The sequence below is a fragment of the Trichosurus vulpecula genome, chromosome 3 (assembly GCF_011100635.1).
Source record: "Trichosurus vulpecula isolate mTriVul1 chromosome 3, mTriVul1.pri, whole genome shotgun sequence".
NCBI lineage: Eukaryota > Metazoa > Chordata > Mammalia > Diprotodontia > Phalangeridae > Trichosurus > Trichosurus vulpecula.
The window spans coordinates 162,200,464-162,217,136 of record NC_050575.1 but is presented as its reverse complement, the minus strand read 5'-3'; the positions used below and the strand labels follow the sequence as shown (position 1 = coordinate 162,217,136).

At 41.4% G+C, this 16,673-nt stretch overlaps 1 protein-coding gene across 8 annotated transcripts in view; it reads left to right on the top strand.

Annotated features, from left to right (window-relative positions):
- The window catches only part of KYAT1 (kynurenine aminotransferase 1), a 59,813-nt gene that overhangs the window by 26,750 nt on the left and 16,390 nt on the right, over window positions 1–16,673 (top strand). For 2 of the 8 annotated variants that reach the window (XM_036751168.1, XM_036751169.1), the window contains exons 2-4: window positions 4,214–4,305; window positions 10,445–10,568; window positions 15,157–15,215. In XM_036751168.1, the coding sequence (XP_036607063.1) occupies window positions 10,482–10,568; window positions 15,157–15,215 (146 nt within the window). In that variant the 5' untranslated portion in view covers window positions 4,214–4,305; window positions 10,445–10,481. Of the gene's footprint in view, window positions 1–4,213; window positions 4,306–10,441; window positions 10,569–14,628; window positions 14,675–15,156; window positions 15,216–16,673 lie in introns of those variants that run through there. The other 6 variants (XM_036751166.1, XM_036751167.1, XM_036751172.1 and 3 more) reach the window with 5 other exon arrangements.

Sequence of the window (16,673 nt, the reverse complement as noted above, 5' to 3'; positions counted from 1 at the left end):
GGCTAGAAGCAGGACAGGCTGGGCTGGAGGGCAGTGCAATTCCTTGGGCTTTTGTTCTTTGTCTTTTTCCATTAAGGTTCAAAGTCAGGTGGTAGTGGTGTTGTCAGTGACTTGACCCTGTTACATCTATAAGTAATGTGCAGAATAAATACAGGATAGTTTGGGAGGGAGGGCACTAGCATTTGGGAAGATCAGGAAGGGCTTTGTATAGAAGGTAATCTTTAAGCTGGGTCTTGAAGAATTCTGTAAGTACAGTAGGGAGTTTTTAACTTCCTAAAGAGTAGGACAGTTCAGACATGGGGATGCAAACAAAGGTGGGAGGTGGAGTGATGTGTGAGGAACAAAGAGAAGACCAATTTGGCTAGATTATAAAGTGTAGAAAGTAATATATAATGAGCCCAGAAAGATATGTTGGGGCCACATTTGTGAAGGACTTTAACAGCCAAATAGAAGAGTCTGTATTTTGTGCTTAGGACAATAAGGAGACACTGGGAGGTGGGAGGTGGAGGGGTTGAGCAAGAGGAATGACAAGGTCAGAGCTAGACTTGAGAAAAATCACTTTGATAGCTGTGTGGAGCCAGTGGATGTTTATTAACTACCCACTGTTGCAGGCACTATGGACACAAAGGTAAAGACAATCCATGCTTTCTAAGTGGAGGAAGGATTGAAGAGAGGAGAGATTTGGGGGAAGGGGAAACCAATTGGGAGGCCATTTTAGGAGGTAACAGGATAGGCAAGAGGTAGTGGGGATCTGAACTAAGATATTGGCTGGGTGCATAAAGGGAAGTGGTTGTGATGAGATGTTGTGGATGTAGAAGCAAGACTTGGCAACTGATTGGCTATGAGGAGTGAGCATGAGCAGTTAAAAATAACAATGAGATTATGAATCTGATATGTTGGAAGAACTGCGTACAAAAATAAGGAAGTTTGAAAGAGGGGTGGGTTTTGGGGGAAAGATGGTGAGTTCTCTTTTGGACATGCCAAGTCTGAGATGTCTTGGGGATATCCAGTTTGAAAAGTCTAATAGGCAGTTGGTGATGTGAGACTGAAGTACCTAGGTATAAGTAACTAGGATCAGATATATAGATCTGTGAGTCATCTGCATAAAGATAATAATTAAGTTCATTGGAGTTGATGAGAGAGACCAAGACGGAGTAGAGGCCAAGGATGTAGCCTTGGGGAACATGCTCAATTAACAGATGTGACCTGAGAATGAGTGGTCAGAGAAGCTTTGTTTTTCTTGCTTACTCCATGGGTAGGAGAGATAAGAGAGAGAATTTAGAAAAATTTAGAAAATAAAATAAAATTGAAGGGAAAATAATTTGAAGGGTGTTACTGATTTTTTTCTTAGAGTTTCCCTATCTCCTTATCCTTTGCAACAAATGCTGTCTTTCAAGTGGTCTTTTTGCACATCTCATACCACAGCACAAGATGGTCCATGAAATGATGTTTCCTGACTTGTTGCCTTTAGACATTTGATGAAGGAGAGAACCTGAGAGTCATCTTTCCATTTAGTGCTGCTTCCTTTTGTCTTGTGGGTTCATTGATATTAAGACCAATAGTGGCTTGATTTGTTGAAGGGGGGAAAAAAACCCGGGGATTCAGGGATCCCAAACCTAAGTTCCCAGGGCAAGGTCGACTGGAATGAATTTATGGGCCCAAGCAATCTTTAAGTCAAGTTGGTAAAAGTTGATTGTTACGCTTTACAGTGGGCAAGAGTTCTTAGAGAACCTGCAATCTAATGGGGACACAATTATGTCTTATATATGGCATTTTGGGGGGAAACATGTGTCAAGTGTCTTGATTAGTTGTTTTGGGGTGGGATTAGGGAGTGGTTAAGGTGTGATTAAGGAGTGGTTCTTAAAGGAACATGCACTTTTAGTATCTACTGCGCAGGCTTATTACCCAGAGTTCACTGGGAAATAGCCCAACGAGGGGGCTAGGAGAAGGTGTGGTTTTGACTGTGACATGTCACTAAGTCAGGTAGTGGTCGGGAATAGCTGATGATACCCAGCTCGCTTGCATCAAGTGTCTTGTTAGTCAAGATTAATGTAAGGGAGTATACATTTGACTATGTCTAGGATACATATCAGTAAGGTCAGTAGACAGTAAATATTGTTATGTCCCAGTGCACAGCCAATTAGCAATACATAGGGAGTCTAAACTAATAAATTCCATAGGCAGGCACAGCTGGCCACAGTATCAGGAGGAGAGATAAGTGTTTTGCTAAGGAATGCTGTCCTTGAGCTGGAGATAATCTGCTAGGGTCAATGCTTTGAAGCTAGAGAGAGACGTGATTTTAGAGTTCGGGTTCAGGCACAGGCAACCCAGGCAGAGGCTGTTAGAATTAGGGCCAAGCACAAGCACACAAGCACCCCATCAGATTCAGTAATCATACTTGTAGGAATATGTTTTAACAATCTGGCTAGCAGCCTCTGTGGGGGTATAAGATCCACCCACAGCCAGCACCCAGAAAGCTGCCAACAGCACAGGTTCTTCTGATCTGCTTAATTAAGGAAAGCAAGGTGAAGGGGTTGACAAGCTTACTTTTAATTCAGCATTCAAACATCATTCAGTTAGTTCAGGGGAAAAATCCAGCACCCTAAACTTCAAAACAAAATGCAAACAAATTACAAACATCAACAGACAGACTTTGTCTGATTCAAATCCCAACACATAGTTACCAGAGTTCAACAAAGTCTCAGCATCCGGGTTTACAAGCTGGAAGGCTCCTTGGCTACAGCTGCCCAGAGTCTGCTCATCAACACCATTTCCAGAGCCCTGCACAAATGACTCTCTCCTCCCTTCTTATAGGGCTTCAGACATCATCAAATGTCATCTGAATCACCAGAGCTCTGGCAATTGGTTCTTGAGTTGGCCCCTCCCCTTAGGATCCTGGGAGGTTCACATCCACATGGATTATGTTAACACCTAATGGGGTTTTCGGGGCTTAGCACCTAGTAAGGCTCACTGAATTATTCAAAGAAAACAAAGGCTATTTTGCTTATCAACACAGAGTAGTACAAAACTGGCTATGATTTCAGGAAGACCTGGGAGCATCCTGATCTGAGTGGGGGGGTGTTCTGACAGTCACTTACCCTCTTAGTGCCCTAAGCAACTCTCAGAGCAGATGAAGTTGTGTAAAAGAAATCATAGGAATGTGATACACATACATATATTGTCATCACCCTCTTATCTTTTTTATCATAGTCATCTGTGTATACATTCCCTACTGTCACCCCTTCACCTGTTAGATTATATTGATTAGATTATATATATAGATCTTTATATCCCTATTACCCAGTATAATGCCTGGCACTTAAAAATGTTTCTTTAATTGAATGAATTAAGATTCAGCATTAATTCAGATTAAGATTCAGCAATCCTATAGTTTAATGGAATAGGTCAAAAGAACAAAGCCAGGAAAGGCAAGTATAAATTCATATGGTCTGGGATGCTATCTGTAATTACTGAAGAAGATTCTGGGGAGACTGAATCAGGGGAGGCTTAGGCAAAGTAGGCTTCAAGGAGCTGATGAGTTCACAGCCAAGTGGCGTAGTGGATAGAGCCTGGGCCTGGAGTTAGGAAGACCTCAGATACTTACTAGCTGTGTGACCCTGGGCAAGTCACTTAACCCTGTTTGCCTCAGTTTCCTCATCTATAGAATGAGCTGGAGAAGGAAATGGCAAATCACTCCAGTATCCCTGCCAAGAAAGCCCCAAATGGGGTCATGAAGAGTCAGACATGACTAAAACGTCTGAACAACAATAATATGCCAGAGGAAGGGAAAGGAAGAGACTAGAGTAGTCCCTCTGGCAGATTCCAGAAGGAGGCCTCTGGACCGGAGTGAGAAGTGCCTAGAGTAGTTGTGTGGTAATGGGAGGAGACACTCTAATGACTGTGTTGTGTAATAGAGGCGGGGCAGAGTTCAACTTTGTCCAAATATCTTGGATCTTGCCCTTACTCTACCCCAACTCTCTGTTTCTCTGTCTCTAATACCCATCCCTATCTTATAGACTGACATCTTCTCTCCACCACCACCACCCCGCCCCCCCTTTCTCTTTTCAGTGATTTGTTAATATTTAAAACTATTCCTGGTGTCTAATTTCAAGCCAGTTCTTGAAACTCTGGAGGTAGGGGAGTGGAGAAATCTGGTTTTGCCACTGGGCCTCAAGATCTCTGCTTACCTTCCTGACTTGTATAATTCTTTCAGTCTGCTGTCAGGAATTCAGGTTAGCAGCGTCTTCTCCCTGGCTGGAGCCACTCAGGAGAGGACAGCACTTCTGGAACACGGGCTAACTCAGGGTAAGTGGATCTGTCAGCTGGCCTCTCCAGCCTCACTCCTAGCCGCCTGCCCCCAGTGCTCTGCGAATTTATAGGAACTACCATAGCGTAGGATTTGGAGCTGGATGGGACCACGGAGATCACTGAATTCGAACCTCTAGTTTTATTTTACGTTCGCTTATTTACATGTCCTTTGTTTTTATGTCACGTTTCCCTCAAAATATATCCCTCCTCATTTCACTTTTCCAGGGAATCCTCTCTTGTAACAAGAATTTTTTTTAAAAATTCCCCAAATCCAATGCACACCTCCTTTCCATCTGGTCACATGGGCAACAGTCAACAGCTGTAGTGTCCTATCTCCTGATTAAACTAGGGAGCTGTATTTTCTCTCTACTCTGGGAACAAGCTTGGTTGTTATAATTGGCCAGGGCTGGGTTTCATTTCATTCTTTCTCCTTATATTGTAAGTCATTGTGCAGATTGTTTTCCTGACCTCTCTCCTTCACTCCATAGATGAGGAAACTGAGACCTAGAGAGGTAATATGATTTTCCTGAGGTCACAAATAATAGTAGACTTAGAATTCAAACCCAGACCCTTTTGATTTCACTTACATTGCATTTCCTACTGCACTTTCTCTCTTTTCTAGATCAGAAAAGGACTTTAAAACACTGACCTTAGGAAATTGTAATATGATTAGCCCTGTTTTATAGATGAGACAAGCAAAGCATAAAGAGGTTAAATGACCAGTAAATGGTAGAAAGAAAGAAGACCAGAACCCAATTCTTCTACTCCCTTGGACATAGTCATTTTAAAAAATGGTGTCATGGGAAGAGTGATAGATTTGGAAATGGGAAGACCTGAGTCCTCTTGCGACCACTTTTGGCCAAGTCAGAGGCCTCTGTTTCTTTATCTGTCTAGTGAATGGCTGCCCTGGACTAGATGACCTCTGAGGTCCATTCAAGCTATAAGTCTATGACACTATGACCTTAAATCTGTACTGAGCCTCCACCGTTTTTCAGGGCACTGTGTAAAGTTGCTGTAGGGAAATAGATAAATTGAATAGGAAATTCAGGAAATTTTTGTTTGCTCATTAAAAAAAAAAAAAAACACAAACCCAAATTTGTATAATAAGGAATCTTTGATAAGAGCTCGAGTTGTATAATACTAAATGAGCACAATGTGAGTTTTAGAAAGGAAACCTCATTGTGGTGAGGGAGAAGATAAAGTGAGCTTAAGCTGGGCCTTCAAGGAGCAATTAGATTTAGGTAAAAGCAAGAGTCAGGAAGACCTGGGTTCAAATTCCTCCGCAGGTACTTACTAGCTGTAGGTAAGTGCTGTATAAATGCTAGCTGTGATCCTAGACAAGTCACCTGACATCGCCGTGTCCCAGTTTTCTCAACTGTCCTATAGGGGGTGGGGGGGGGGTGGACTCAGTAGTTTCTAAGGTTCCTTCTAACTTTAAATCTATGATCCTATGAGTTAACAAGATGAAATTTAAACCTAATGAACATGACATGTAAAGAGGCAGTGAAGGTGGTTGTTGTTTGTCCTTCGTTCTCTAAGAAGACCAGGCCATCAGAGAAGTGGTGCCATGACATGCAAGTGAATTGGATTTAAGTGAGGGAGGACTGCAAAGTCACCAGCCTCACTTTTTCCTCTGGAGCCATCTGAGTCCAGTGGCCAAATATAGATCAGGATAACTGGAGATGGCCTCAATGCAGTTGGGGGAACTTGTCCTTTTTAAGCTGAAGTCTTTAACAGGTCTCAGTTTGACTGAGGCAATGCCCATTCAGTGATTAGGGCTAGGCAATAAATGAAACAGAGAATGGCCTCTTTACCAAAATACAGTGGGTAGGGATGGAAGGGAGGGAACAAGGATCTATTAAGGCCTACTACACTCCAGTCCCTATACTAAACTCTTTACAAATATTGTCTCATTTGATAACATGCTAGACCTGGATTCAAGAAGACTCGAGTTCAAATGCAGCCTCAGCCGCATAGTAGCTGTGTGATCCTGGGAAACTAATTTAACCACTACCTGCCTCAGTTTCCTCATATGCAAAATGGGGATAATAATAGCACCTGCCTCCCAAAATTGTTGTGGGGATCAAATGAGATAATAAGGCCTTTGCATGTCTTAAAGTGCTATAGAAATGCCAACTCGTAAAAGTCCCTGTCTGGTTTTTGTTTTTGTTTTAATCCTGTAAGTAGGGAGTCAGGTGAGGCCATAGGTTAAATATCAATACAGTAGAAGTGGAGTTGGGGGAGGATGGTGGTGACCAAATTTGGACTTAAGAATTAATGAAGTGATATGGATGCTGATAAGATCTGGATTTAAGAAGTTCTAAGGAGCTCTCTGATAAGGAAACTCCCTTCACCTAGGCAGATCAGCACTTTTGAATCTTAGGGAATTTCCTCAAATCCCAGAACTAAAGCCCAGGATCCCAAGGTCAGTGTCTGAGGTAGCCACTCGAAAAGCCAGGAGTGATCAATAGAAGCATAACATCCAGAATGAGGGAAATTCTGATCTCAGCATCCTCGGCTCTGGTTAGACTACAGTCAGAGACTGTGTTCTTTTCAAGGGGACAGATTTTCATAGGGACATGGGGCACAGGAGCCTGAGCTTCTGGAGGAAAGCAACTGGGATAGTGAGAAGTATAGGAGCCATGTCACATCAAGGATTAAAGGAGATGAGGAGGTTTGGAAGGAAGGAAGACTCAGAGGGAGACAATTACTGTCAACTGACAATTTGTTCAGTGTACTTCTCAATGCTTGGCTTGCTGGGGATGCAAAGTAAAAAATAAAAAGTTCTTGGGCTGAAAGAGTTTACATTGTCTTGGGGTGATGCAAATGTATACAAATGGATTAATGCAAAGTATGAACAAAATAGTTTCTTTATATATAAGGTTCTATTGATGTTTTCTGTTTCTTAGCTTATTACAAAGGGGTAAGGTGGGGGGAATACATTCATATCTTTTCATCTGAGTTCTGTTTGATCTTTGTAATTTTGTTACATTTACTTTTGGTGTGCAGTTCTTTGCATTTACATTGTAGTCATGTGTATTGTTTTCTTGGCTTTGCTGACTTCTTTTTGCATCAGTTTGTATAGCTCTTTCCATGCTTCTCTGTATTCATCACACAAGTAATTTCTTACAGCTCAGGAGTATAGTTTGAGGTCTGGAAGTGCTGTTCCTCCTCATCATTTTGATTGGTATTCTAGATCTTTTATTTTTTCCAAATGAACTTTGTTATTATTCTATAAAATTCTATAAAATATCCCCTTGATAATTTGGTTGTTATAGCATTAAAAGTAAAAACTTTGAAAGTATTGTCATCTTTATTATGTTGGCATGGCCCAGCTATGATTACTGAGTATTCCTCCATCTATGTTGGTTGTTCTTTAATTCTTTAAGAAACATTTTGTAATTTAATACATATGAGTCTTTTGTGTGCTTTGAGAGGTCAATCTCCAGATATTTTATGCATTTTGTAGTTATTTGCAATGATATTTCCTTTTCTACTATTGCTTCTTGTGTTTTGTTGTTATTATATAGAAATGTTCTTGATTTTTGAGGATTTTGTAGCCGGCAATTTTGCTGAAGCTAGTAATCATCTCAGCATCTTTGCTGATTCCCTGGGGTTTTCCAAGTAACTATCATATCATCAGCAAACAGGGATAGTTTCATCTCCCCTTTACCTATCTTTATTCCTTTAAAATCTTTCTCTTGCTAGAAATGCTATTGGTAGCATTTCCAGAACTATATTAAATAATAATGGGGAGAGTAGACATCCTGACTTTACTCTCATATTTATTGGAACCGGTTCTAGCATATACCTATTGCATATGATGCTTTCTTTTGATTTTAGATGCATGTTTTTTGTGATATTAAAAAAGGTCCCTCTGTCTACATTTTGTAGGTTTTTAGCATAAAAGAGTACTGTACTTTCTCAAAAGGCTTTTTTTTCTATGTCTATTGAAATGATTATATGGTTTTTTATGTTTTTAATATGATTAATTATGTTGATTGTTTTTCTAATGTTAAACCATCCCTGAATCCCTTATATAAGTCTTACTTCATCACAATGAATGATTTTTTGAATAAACGGCTATAAAATTTTTGAGTCAGTGTTCATTAGTGATATTGGTCTTTAGTTTTCTTTCTGTGTTCTGTCTTTCCCTAGTTTAAGTATTAGGACTGTATTTATCTCAGGAAAGAGTTCTGGTAGGGTTCTTTCTTTTTCAGTTTTTGAGAATATTTTGTGAAGTGTGGGTACTGTTTTTTAAAAGTTTGATAGAATTCTCCTGTGAGTCCATCAGGACCAGGAGTGTTTTTCTTTGGTTTTTACTTTATGGATCCCTTGAAATCTATTTCCTTTTCTGAGATTGGGTCATTTAAGATCTCTTCTGTTAGTTTGGCTATTTTATACTTTTGAAGATTTTCCCCTTTTTCTTTTGTGTTCTCAGGTTTGTTAGCATAGGATTGTGTGTAATGTGTTCTGATTATTCTTTTTTCCTTCTGATTTTGCTGTGATTTCACCTTGCTTATTTGTAATTCTACTAATTTTGATTTTCTGCTTTCTCCTTAATCAGATTAAGTAAGGGTTTATCAATTTTATTCATCTTTTTGAAGAATCAGTTTTTAGCTTTATTATTTCTATGTTTTTTTGCTTTCAATCTATTTCCCCTCTGATTTTTAATATCTCTTTTGTGCTTATTTTAGGTTTGTTTGTTGGTTGGTTTTCTAATTCTTAAGTGTATGTTCAGTTTATTAATTCTCTATTTTATTGACATATGATTATAAAGATATAATTTCCTCCCTGAGGACTGCTTGAGCTATATCCCAGAAATTTTGACATGTTGTTTCATAATTGTCATTTTCTCTTATATAGTTATTAATTGCGTCTGTGATTGTTCTTTGACCCACTCATTGATTTAAGATTTCATTAAGACTCCACTTAGATCTGTATCTTTCGTTTGTGGTTTCTGAACCAATGGCTGTTTTTATTGCATTACAGTCTACAAAGGATGTATAAACTATTTCTGCCTTTTAAAATTTGTTTGCAATATCTCTGTGCTGCATGGTCATTTTTTGTAAAAATTCTTTGTGGTAGAGAGAACTATGTTTATTCTTTTGCTGTCCCATTTGGAAGATGATATAAAACTTTTAAGTCTAGTTTCTCTAGAAATTTATTCAGTTCCATACTTTCTCTTTCTGTTAGACTTATCCAAAACTGGCAGAGGGATATTGAAGTCTCCTGTCATTAGTGTTACGCTCTATGTCTTCTTGTAGCTCACCACCCTCCCATTCTCCAAATATATACACACACACACACACACACACATATATACACACACACATACATATATATGTGTGTGTGTATATATATATATTTGTGCGTGTGTGTATGTATGTGTATATGTTTATATTACTCATCCTAAACTCGAATCTACATTATTAATGTTTTCTCCATCATTTCCTTAAGTTTAGAGTCAACAATCAACAAAATAATAAATCAAGCCCTGATTTGTATCTTTGTATTTTCCCAGGTGTAAAGGCTTACCCTGAAAATTAAATAGTTGGCTTTCCAGTAAGAGCAGGCTCCTACACAACCCTGATTATATGGCTCCTAAAGATTGAATCTTAGGCTGCCTGTGCTAGGCAGTTACAGCCTTGCTTTTTCCATCTATAAAACAGGTAGAATAATTCCTAAGGCCTTCTTTCCAGAATGAGCACATGAGGAAGGAAAGGGCTCTTGGGGCCTTTGGGAAGGCAGGGTCAAGTGAATCTAGCCCCTAACCATGGGTCAATCCATATGCCACATATTCCCAACATAGCATGGGACATCCAGTCCCAAATCCTTCTTAATCTGGAACCTCCAGAGACAGGGTTCTTAACCTTTTTGATGTCGTGGACCCCTTTAGCCATGGACCAGTGGATCTATGGAGCCCTCCTCAGAATATTGTTTTTAAATGCATAAAATAAAATATGTAGGATTATAAGGGAAACCTTATGTTGAAATACAGTTATCAAAAATCTTTTAAAAATTTCCCAGACCCCCTGAAACCTCCCTATAGAAAGGCTCCATGGATCACAAATTAAGAACTCCTGATCCAAATGAAGCCCAGTTTTACCCACCTTGTCCTCTTCTGCCTTTGGAGGGGGAAGTCAGTGGTGTCTCTGGTATCTGGGAAAGCCATGCTCAAGAGCCCCTCAGTGCTGGTGGTGCTGAGTCAGCTGGGAAGGAGATCGGTGGTGAAGCTGGCCAGGCCCTTGCACCAGACGGTAAGTGTGCTTGCCCTTCCAGGCACAGAACCACTTCTCTGTTCTTCCCCCTCAGATCATAATCCCCTCCTCTAAATACTGCACAAGAATTGGATCAGCCCTGCAAAAAAGCTGTAAACCCCTCCTAGCCTCTCACGTCTCCTTGGGACTGTACAGAGAGTCTTTAATCCAACTCCCCTCCTCGAGAAACTGAGGCCCCAGTAGATGGGTGCTTTACTTAAGGTGACAGAGATAGTACGGTACAGGGGGAATAGCACTGGAGAAAAGTCACACGGAGTGCCAGGCTTGAGACTTCTGCTCTGATTCTTGACTGTATAACCTTGGATGAGTCACCTAACCTCCCATCTCAGTTTCCTCATTTCTGAAAGGAAGGGGTTGTTCTAGGCCATCTATAAGATTTTTACCAGGTCTAAATCTTATGATCTATTCAATAATTCTGGAAATGAATTACTCCAGTTTTTGTGTATTTTGTCTCATTAAATTTCCAATGACAAAGACCCATCTTGAAACTGGAAATAAATATGTATACATGCACACATTATCCACAAACACATGCATGTGTATGTACACCTGTAAATATACCTGTGGGGCAGCTAGGGGGAATAGTGGATATAGTACCAGCCCTGGAGTGAGGAAGACCCGAGTTCAAATTTGGCTTCAGACATGTACTAGCTGTGTGACCCTGGGCAAGTCACCTAACCCTATTTGCCTCAGTTTCCTCATCTGCAAAATGAGCTGGAGAAGGAAATGGCAAACCACTCCAGCATTTCTCTAAGAAACCCCAAATGGGGTCACCGAGAGTTGGACATGACTAACTGACTATACATACACACATGCATGTGTGTGTGTATTTACATATAGAGGGGAAATATATATTTCCCTTTTCCTACACCTGTGATTTCTTTGGTATGGGGGATCCTGGTGAGGAAACTCCCTCTATCAATGCAGATAAGCACCTTGTCTGTAGTAATTTATATTCTTATAAAGACACCTGGGCCATTGAGAAGGCAGACGACTTGCCCAGTCATGTAGCATAGGTACCAGGAAGTGGGACATGAACCCAGGTTTTCCTGACTTGGAGGCTGGCCCTCTGTAACCAAAAAGCTGTGCAGGGAGCTAATTTTGGCCAGCTTCTAAATTGTTGAAACCCTCTCTCCTCTGTCTTATACGCAATTTCTAGCTCCCATTCTAATAGGAATGTCTCTAAATTAGAAGCTGTTTCAGTTTGATCTGCAAATGTTTCTTTATGCACAATTGAACAGCACCAGGCCCAAAACACTAAGATGTTATTGTGTGAAGAGGTGGATTTCAGGGCAACAAAATCTTGACAAACAACATTTAAAGACTGCATTTGGTGGCTTAAATAAAAGCTTTTTTTGAAATAGATGCCCTTCCCACTCCCACCCCCAACCAAAAAAACAAACCCCACAACAACAAAACCACCATCTTTGACACCAGTAGTTTAAAGGCACTAACTTTAAAACAGGACAGAATCACAGATTGATTCATCACTAAAAACATGAATGGAAGCCCTTGTTCTTTTCTGTTTAAATTTTGTCCGAGTACAGTCTCAATTAAAATTCTTGGCCACACTGTTTTCTGAAAGTAATTTACTTGGGACAGATGCCTATGCCCGGGCACCGTGTGATGTGACTCTGGGTTTAGGTTGTTGTTTGGGGTTATTTTTTTTCCAATATTTACAGTTTTACATTATATAGTTTTTGTATTTGGAAGTTCTGTCCCTTTCAAATAAACATGATGTATATTCTTAAGGGGATATAACTGGCCCATAAAAGCTTTTCTGAAAATCTTATGTTTTAAGTAGCAACACTAAAAGGGAAATCCAGGTTCTCTGACTATTCCAGGGCTCTTTCAGCTACAGTTGCTTTGCCTTCCAGGGCAGGAGACTAACTCCACCTCAGCTAACCTGTGTTCATAGCTAACTTTTTTTTTAAAGTTTTCATTATGAATAATCATCAACAAACACAAATATTCCAATACACAAAAAACAAAAAAGAAGATTAGTAGGTAGTTTAGGTGTATATTAAAGTTAACACAGCAGTAATAAAACTGCCCTGTTTGTGTCTCGTTCTGACCTTTTTGTTTTCTTCTGTGTATGATTTTTACGTTTTCTTAGCTAACTTTTCTAGGTAGAAATTTGCCCCTTTTTAAGCACCAAAACTTTTTTTCCCCAGAAATTTTAACTACTTAAGAAATCACACAAGCTGGAAAAGGACCCATATGTACAAGGATATTTGAATGGAAATTTTTACACATTACTTGGCCTTAAATAGTCTGTACTGAACCTAAATTGTTTTTTCTTGATAAAGAGGCAATCAGTAATATTTATGAACATCCTCTCCTTAGGTAATAAGCGTTTATTGTAAGTACCCATTATGGGCCAGGCACTGTTGTTGACTCAGTCCTGTCTGACAGGGTTTTCTTGGCAAAGATACTGGAGTGGTTTGCCATTTCCTTCTCTAGCTCATTTTGCAGATGAGCCAACTGAGGCAAACAGGGTTAGGTGACTTGCCCAGGATCACACAGCTAGTGACTGAGGCCGAACTTGAACTCAGGAAGATGAGTCTTCCAGACTTCAAGCCCAGTGCTCTGTCCACTTCACCACCTATCTACCCTTCCAGGCACTGTACTGAGTGCTTTATTTTACTATATTATATAAGGCTTGGGTAGGAGTCAGGAATCACAGCTAAATCATTGGGTAACCTTAGTCAAACCACTTCCTACATCCCTTCTTCCCTGTTTCCTTTGTATAAATGGGAAAGCTAATCAATTTGATGTTCAAAGACTGCTACATGGTAGGCCTTGTGACATCGGTAGTCAAAAGCAGGGTTGTTTATTTATTCTCACACTTACATGGCCCCTGCTTTGATGCTGCTTTGGTTTTTGTGTCTGCTTTTTCATATTTTTCTCTTGACTCTATCTGGTATCATTTCTGGCTGTTGTCGGTGTATCTGCTTCTGGTAGACTCCTCTACCCTTCTAATTTGATTCTGGCTGGGATTTTTAAGCTTGTTGGAATAGTGTGCAAAAATAATTCATCCAATTCTGAGCAAGGGTCTGAGGGGGCCCTCTTGCAGTCAAAGGCATAAGCTCTAGTGCCTAGACTTAGTCATAGTTCTCTTGGGTCCTCTGAGACCATTTCCTTCTTTTCTCATTCTTAGAGCAGATAAATGGTGCCCTGCCACCCCCCCACCCCTCCATCCTCCATTCTTGGATTCCTCTATTTCCTTGATTCTCATTCCCACCCCTCTCAGCCTCGCCTGGCTCCTTCACTTCCCACCTCACCCCCTCAGCTTTTCCCTTTTCTTCTCTCTTCTTTTCCCATCTCTCCCACCTGTTTCCCCATCCTGTACCCTATGTCTCCCTAATCCTTACATCTCTCCAAATCTTCTGTCCTTTGTTCCCTCTTCCTTTTCTATCAGGCTCTTCCAGCTTCAGCTCTCACTCCCCTCTTTCATTTCTCATTTCCTCAGCCTTCTGTCTTCATTGATCCTCTGCTCTTTCTGTCTCAGTTTCTCTCTCACCTCCCCACCCCACTTCCCTTGCCCCTCCCCACCTTCACTCTTATCCCCATACTGTACTTTTTGGGAGAATCCTCTTCCTATTTGTATGCCAGGCTTTTGGATCCTCAAAAGCCTCTTGGTGTAGTTCTATACTGGAACTATTTCAGGGAATAAATATTAACCCTGCTGACTATTATAAATACCCAAATTAACCTCAAAGATCCTATGAAGTAAGGTGCTGTTTGAATCCAGAAAAAGAACGGACAGACATATATGCGTATATGTATATGTACGTGTATATGTGTATGTATGTACATATGTGTGTGTATGTGTGTACACCCCTCACACACACACACGCGCACACACACACACACATTTGTGCCTAATGGTAGCCATCTCAAAGTTTGGGGGAGAGGGAAAAAAAAAGAAAGTTACACAATAACTAAAAAAAAAAAAAAACCAACGAACCACCCTGCTGTATCAGAACATCTGTGACTCAGACCTCAGACAAAGGTTAAACTTGATCAGCTCCGTGACCAGCTTGGGTTGAGAAGAGGGTAGGGTTGAATCAGTGTTCCCCAGGGTTAGTTTAGCCCAAGTCCCTGAATCAAATCAGAGAGCTGCTGAAAAGTCTTCATTCGAACCGGGGGGAAAGGGATGGGAAGGAAATGTGGCAGAAGGGGCTGGGCAATCTGATGAAGAGCCTGGGTCCTAAGGACCCCGGGAAACATCCAAACTAGTCCTGGAATAGACTTAGGCCGGGCATGGTCTGAGATCAGAGATCAAACCTAGAGTTACCTGAGAGTTGTTTTTGTTGTGTTTTTTTTTTAAACAAGGCACCTTTAAAAAAAAACCCAGGCTACTTTTTATTTTTTAAAGGAGGGTACTTTTCTGTTAAATGAGGCTTTTTTTTTTTTCTTGAGGTGGGGGTGGAGCTAAGGATGAGTGACCCGAGCTGGAGCCAGTGGGGGAGGGAAGAACGCTTTTCCCTGGGGTCTGATTAAGAGGGAAGGAAGCCTCCTTCCAGCACATGTGCCTTTGCTCTGCCTCTCTTTCCCTCTTCAGGTCAAAATGTCCAAGCAGGTTCAGGCTCGAAGGCTGGAAGGCATTGACAAGAACCCTTGGTGAGTAAGAGAGGAAGAGCGTGTGTCTGGAGGAAATCAAGGTGGGGTGGAGGGTGGAGGGGAGAACGGGGAAGGACGGCGGAAGATTTTGATCTAGGACGAAAGTTTGTGTGAACTAGGAAGCGAGGGTGTTGGAATGGCAGATGTGCAAAGATTTCAGGTGAGACCTGCCTTAAGTTCTGGAGAAAATAACCTATTTAGTAGGGGGAGGGAGGGGCTGTAACTCAATCTATTTATTGGGGGGGTGGGGCGGGGAACCTTAAGCCTGGGATTTCGACAGCTTTCAGCCCACACAGTTGTGAGATAAGATTTGTCCATCCCACCCTCCCTACCCCACCCTTCCTCTGGTGAGAAAGGTTTGCGGCCCCAACTCTCAGGACCAGGAGAGGGAGGAGTTAATTAGGTCCACGAATCTCCCCACTCTGAGAAGCAGGTTTTCTGAGGACAGGATTGGAGGAGTAGGGAATGAAGAGTCCATGTCTGGCCCTGAGGCATAGCAGGGGATGGTGGCCCCAGTGGGGTAATTAGGGAATCCTTAGACCTAAAGGGACTTCTCATTTGCTAACGGTCTTGCCATCTTGATGCTAGGGGACTTACAGAGGTGGACCAGATTGTATCTGTCCTTGGCCAGTCACTTAACCTCTGTCAGTCTGGGTTCCTCCACCGTGAAAAGGGGATCATGATAGCACGCGCCTCCCAGGTGGTGGGGGGGGATCCAATGGGGGTGATATTTACTTAGCAGATGCTTGGCACTTGGTAGGTGTTTAATAAATGCTTGTTCTCTTGGCCCTTTCCTCTCAGAACTGGACAAGGAATAGACCCACAGAGGAAACAAATAATGGTAATAGCTAATAACAGCTAACCTTTCTGTAGCCAGGCATCGGGCCGGCTGCTCTAGCGTTCTGTACTATGTAAGCAATGACTTTGGAGGACAGAACAGAATAGAGTAGGAAGATGGGAAGGGCATGCCAGTCGGTTGATGAGCGTTTTTTAACGTGCCGGGAATTCACTGTGCCGAGCTCTGAGAGTACAAAGAAAAGAAAAAATCTACCCCAAAAACTATATGCAGGCATAATTATACATATATGCAAGAGAATCTGGAGATGATCTCGGAGGGAAGGCCCTAGCACTAAGGAGAGTGGGAAAGTCTTTTTACAGAAAGTGAAATTTTAGCAAAGACTTGAAGGAAGACAAGAGGTGGAAATGAGGGAGGAGAGGGTTCCAGGGATGGGAGACAGCCGGTGAAAATGCACAAGATTTAAAAAGGGGGGTGGGGGGGCGCTAGGTGGCACAAGTTGGCACAGTGGATAGAGCACCGGCCCCGGAGTCAAGAGGACCCAAGTTCGGATCCAGCCTCAGACATTTGACTTACTAGCTATGCGAACCTCGGCTAGGTGCCTCTCAAAAGTTGTGTGTTTGTCTTTCCTTCTTGAAGAGGACCCTGACATCAGGGAAATG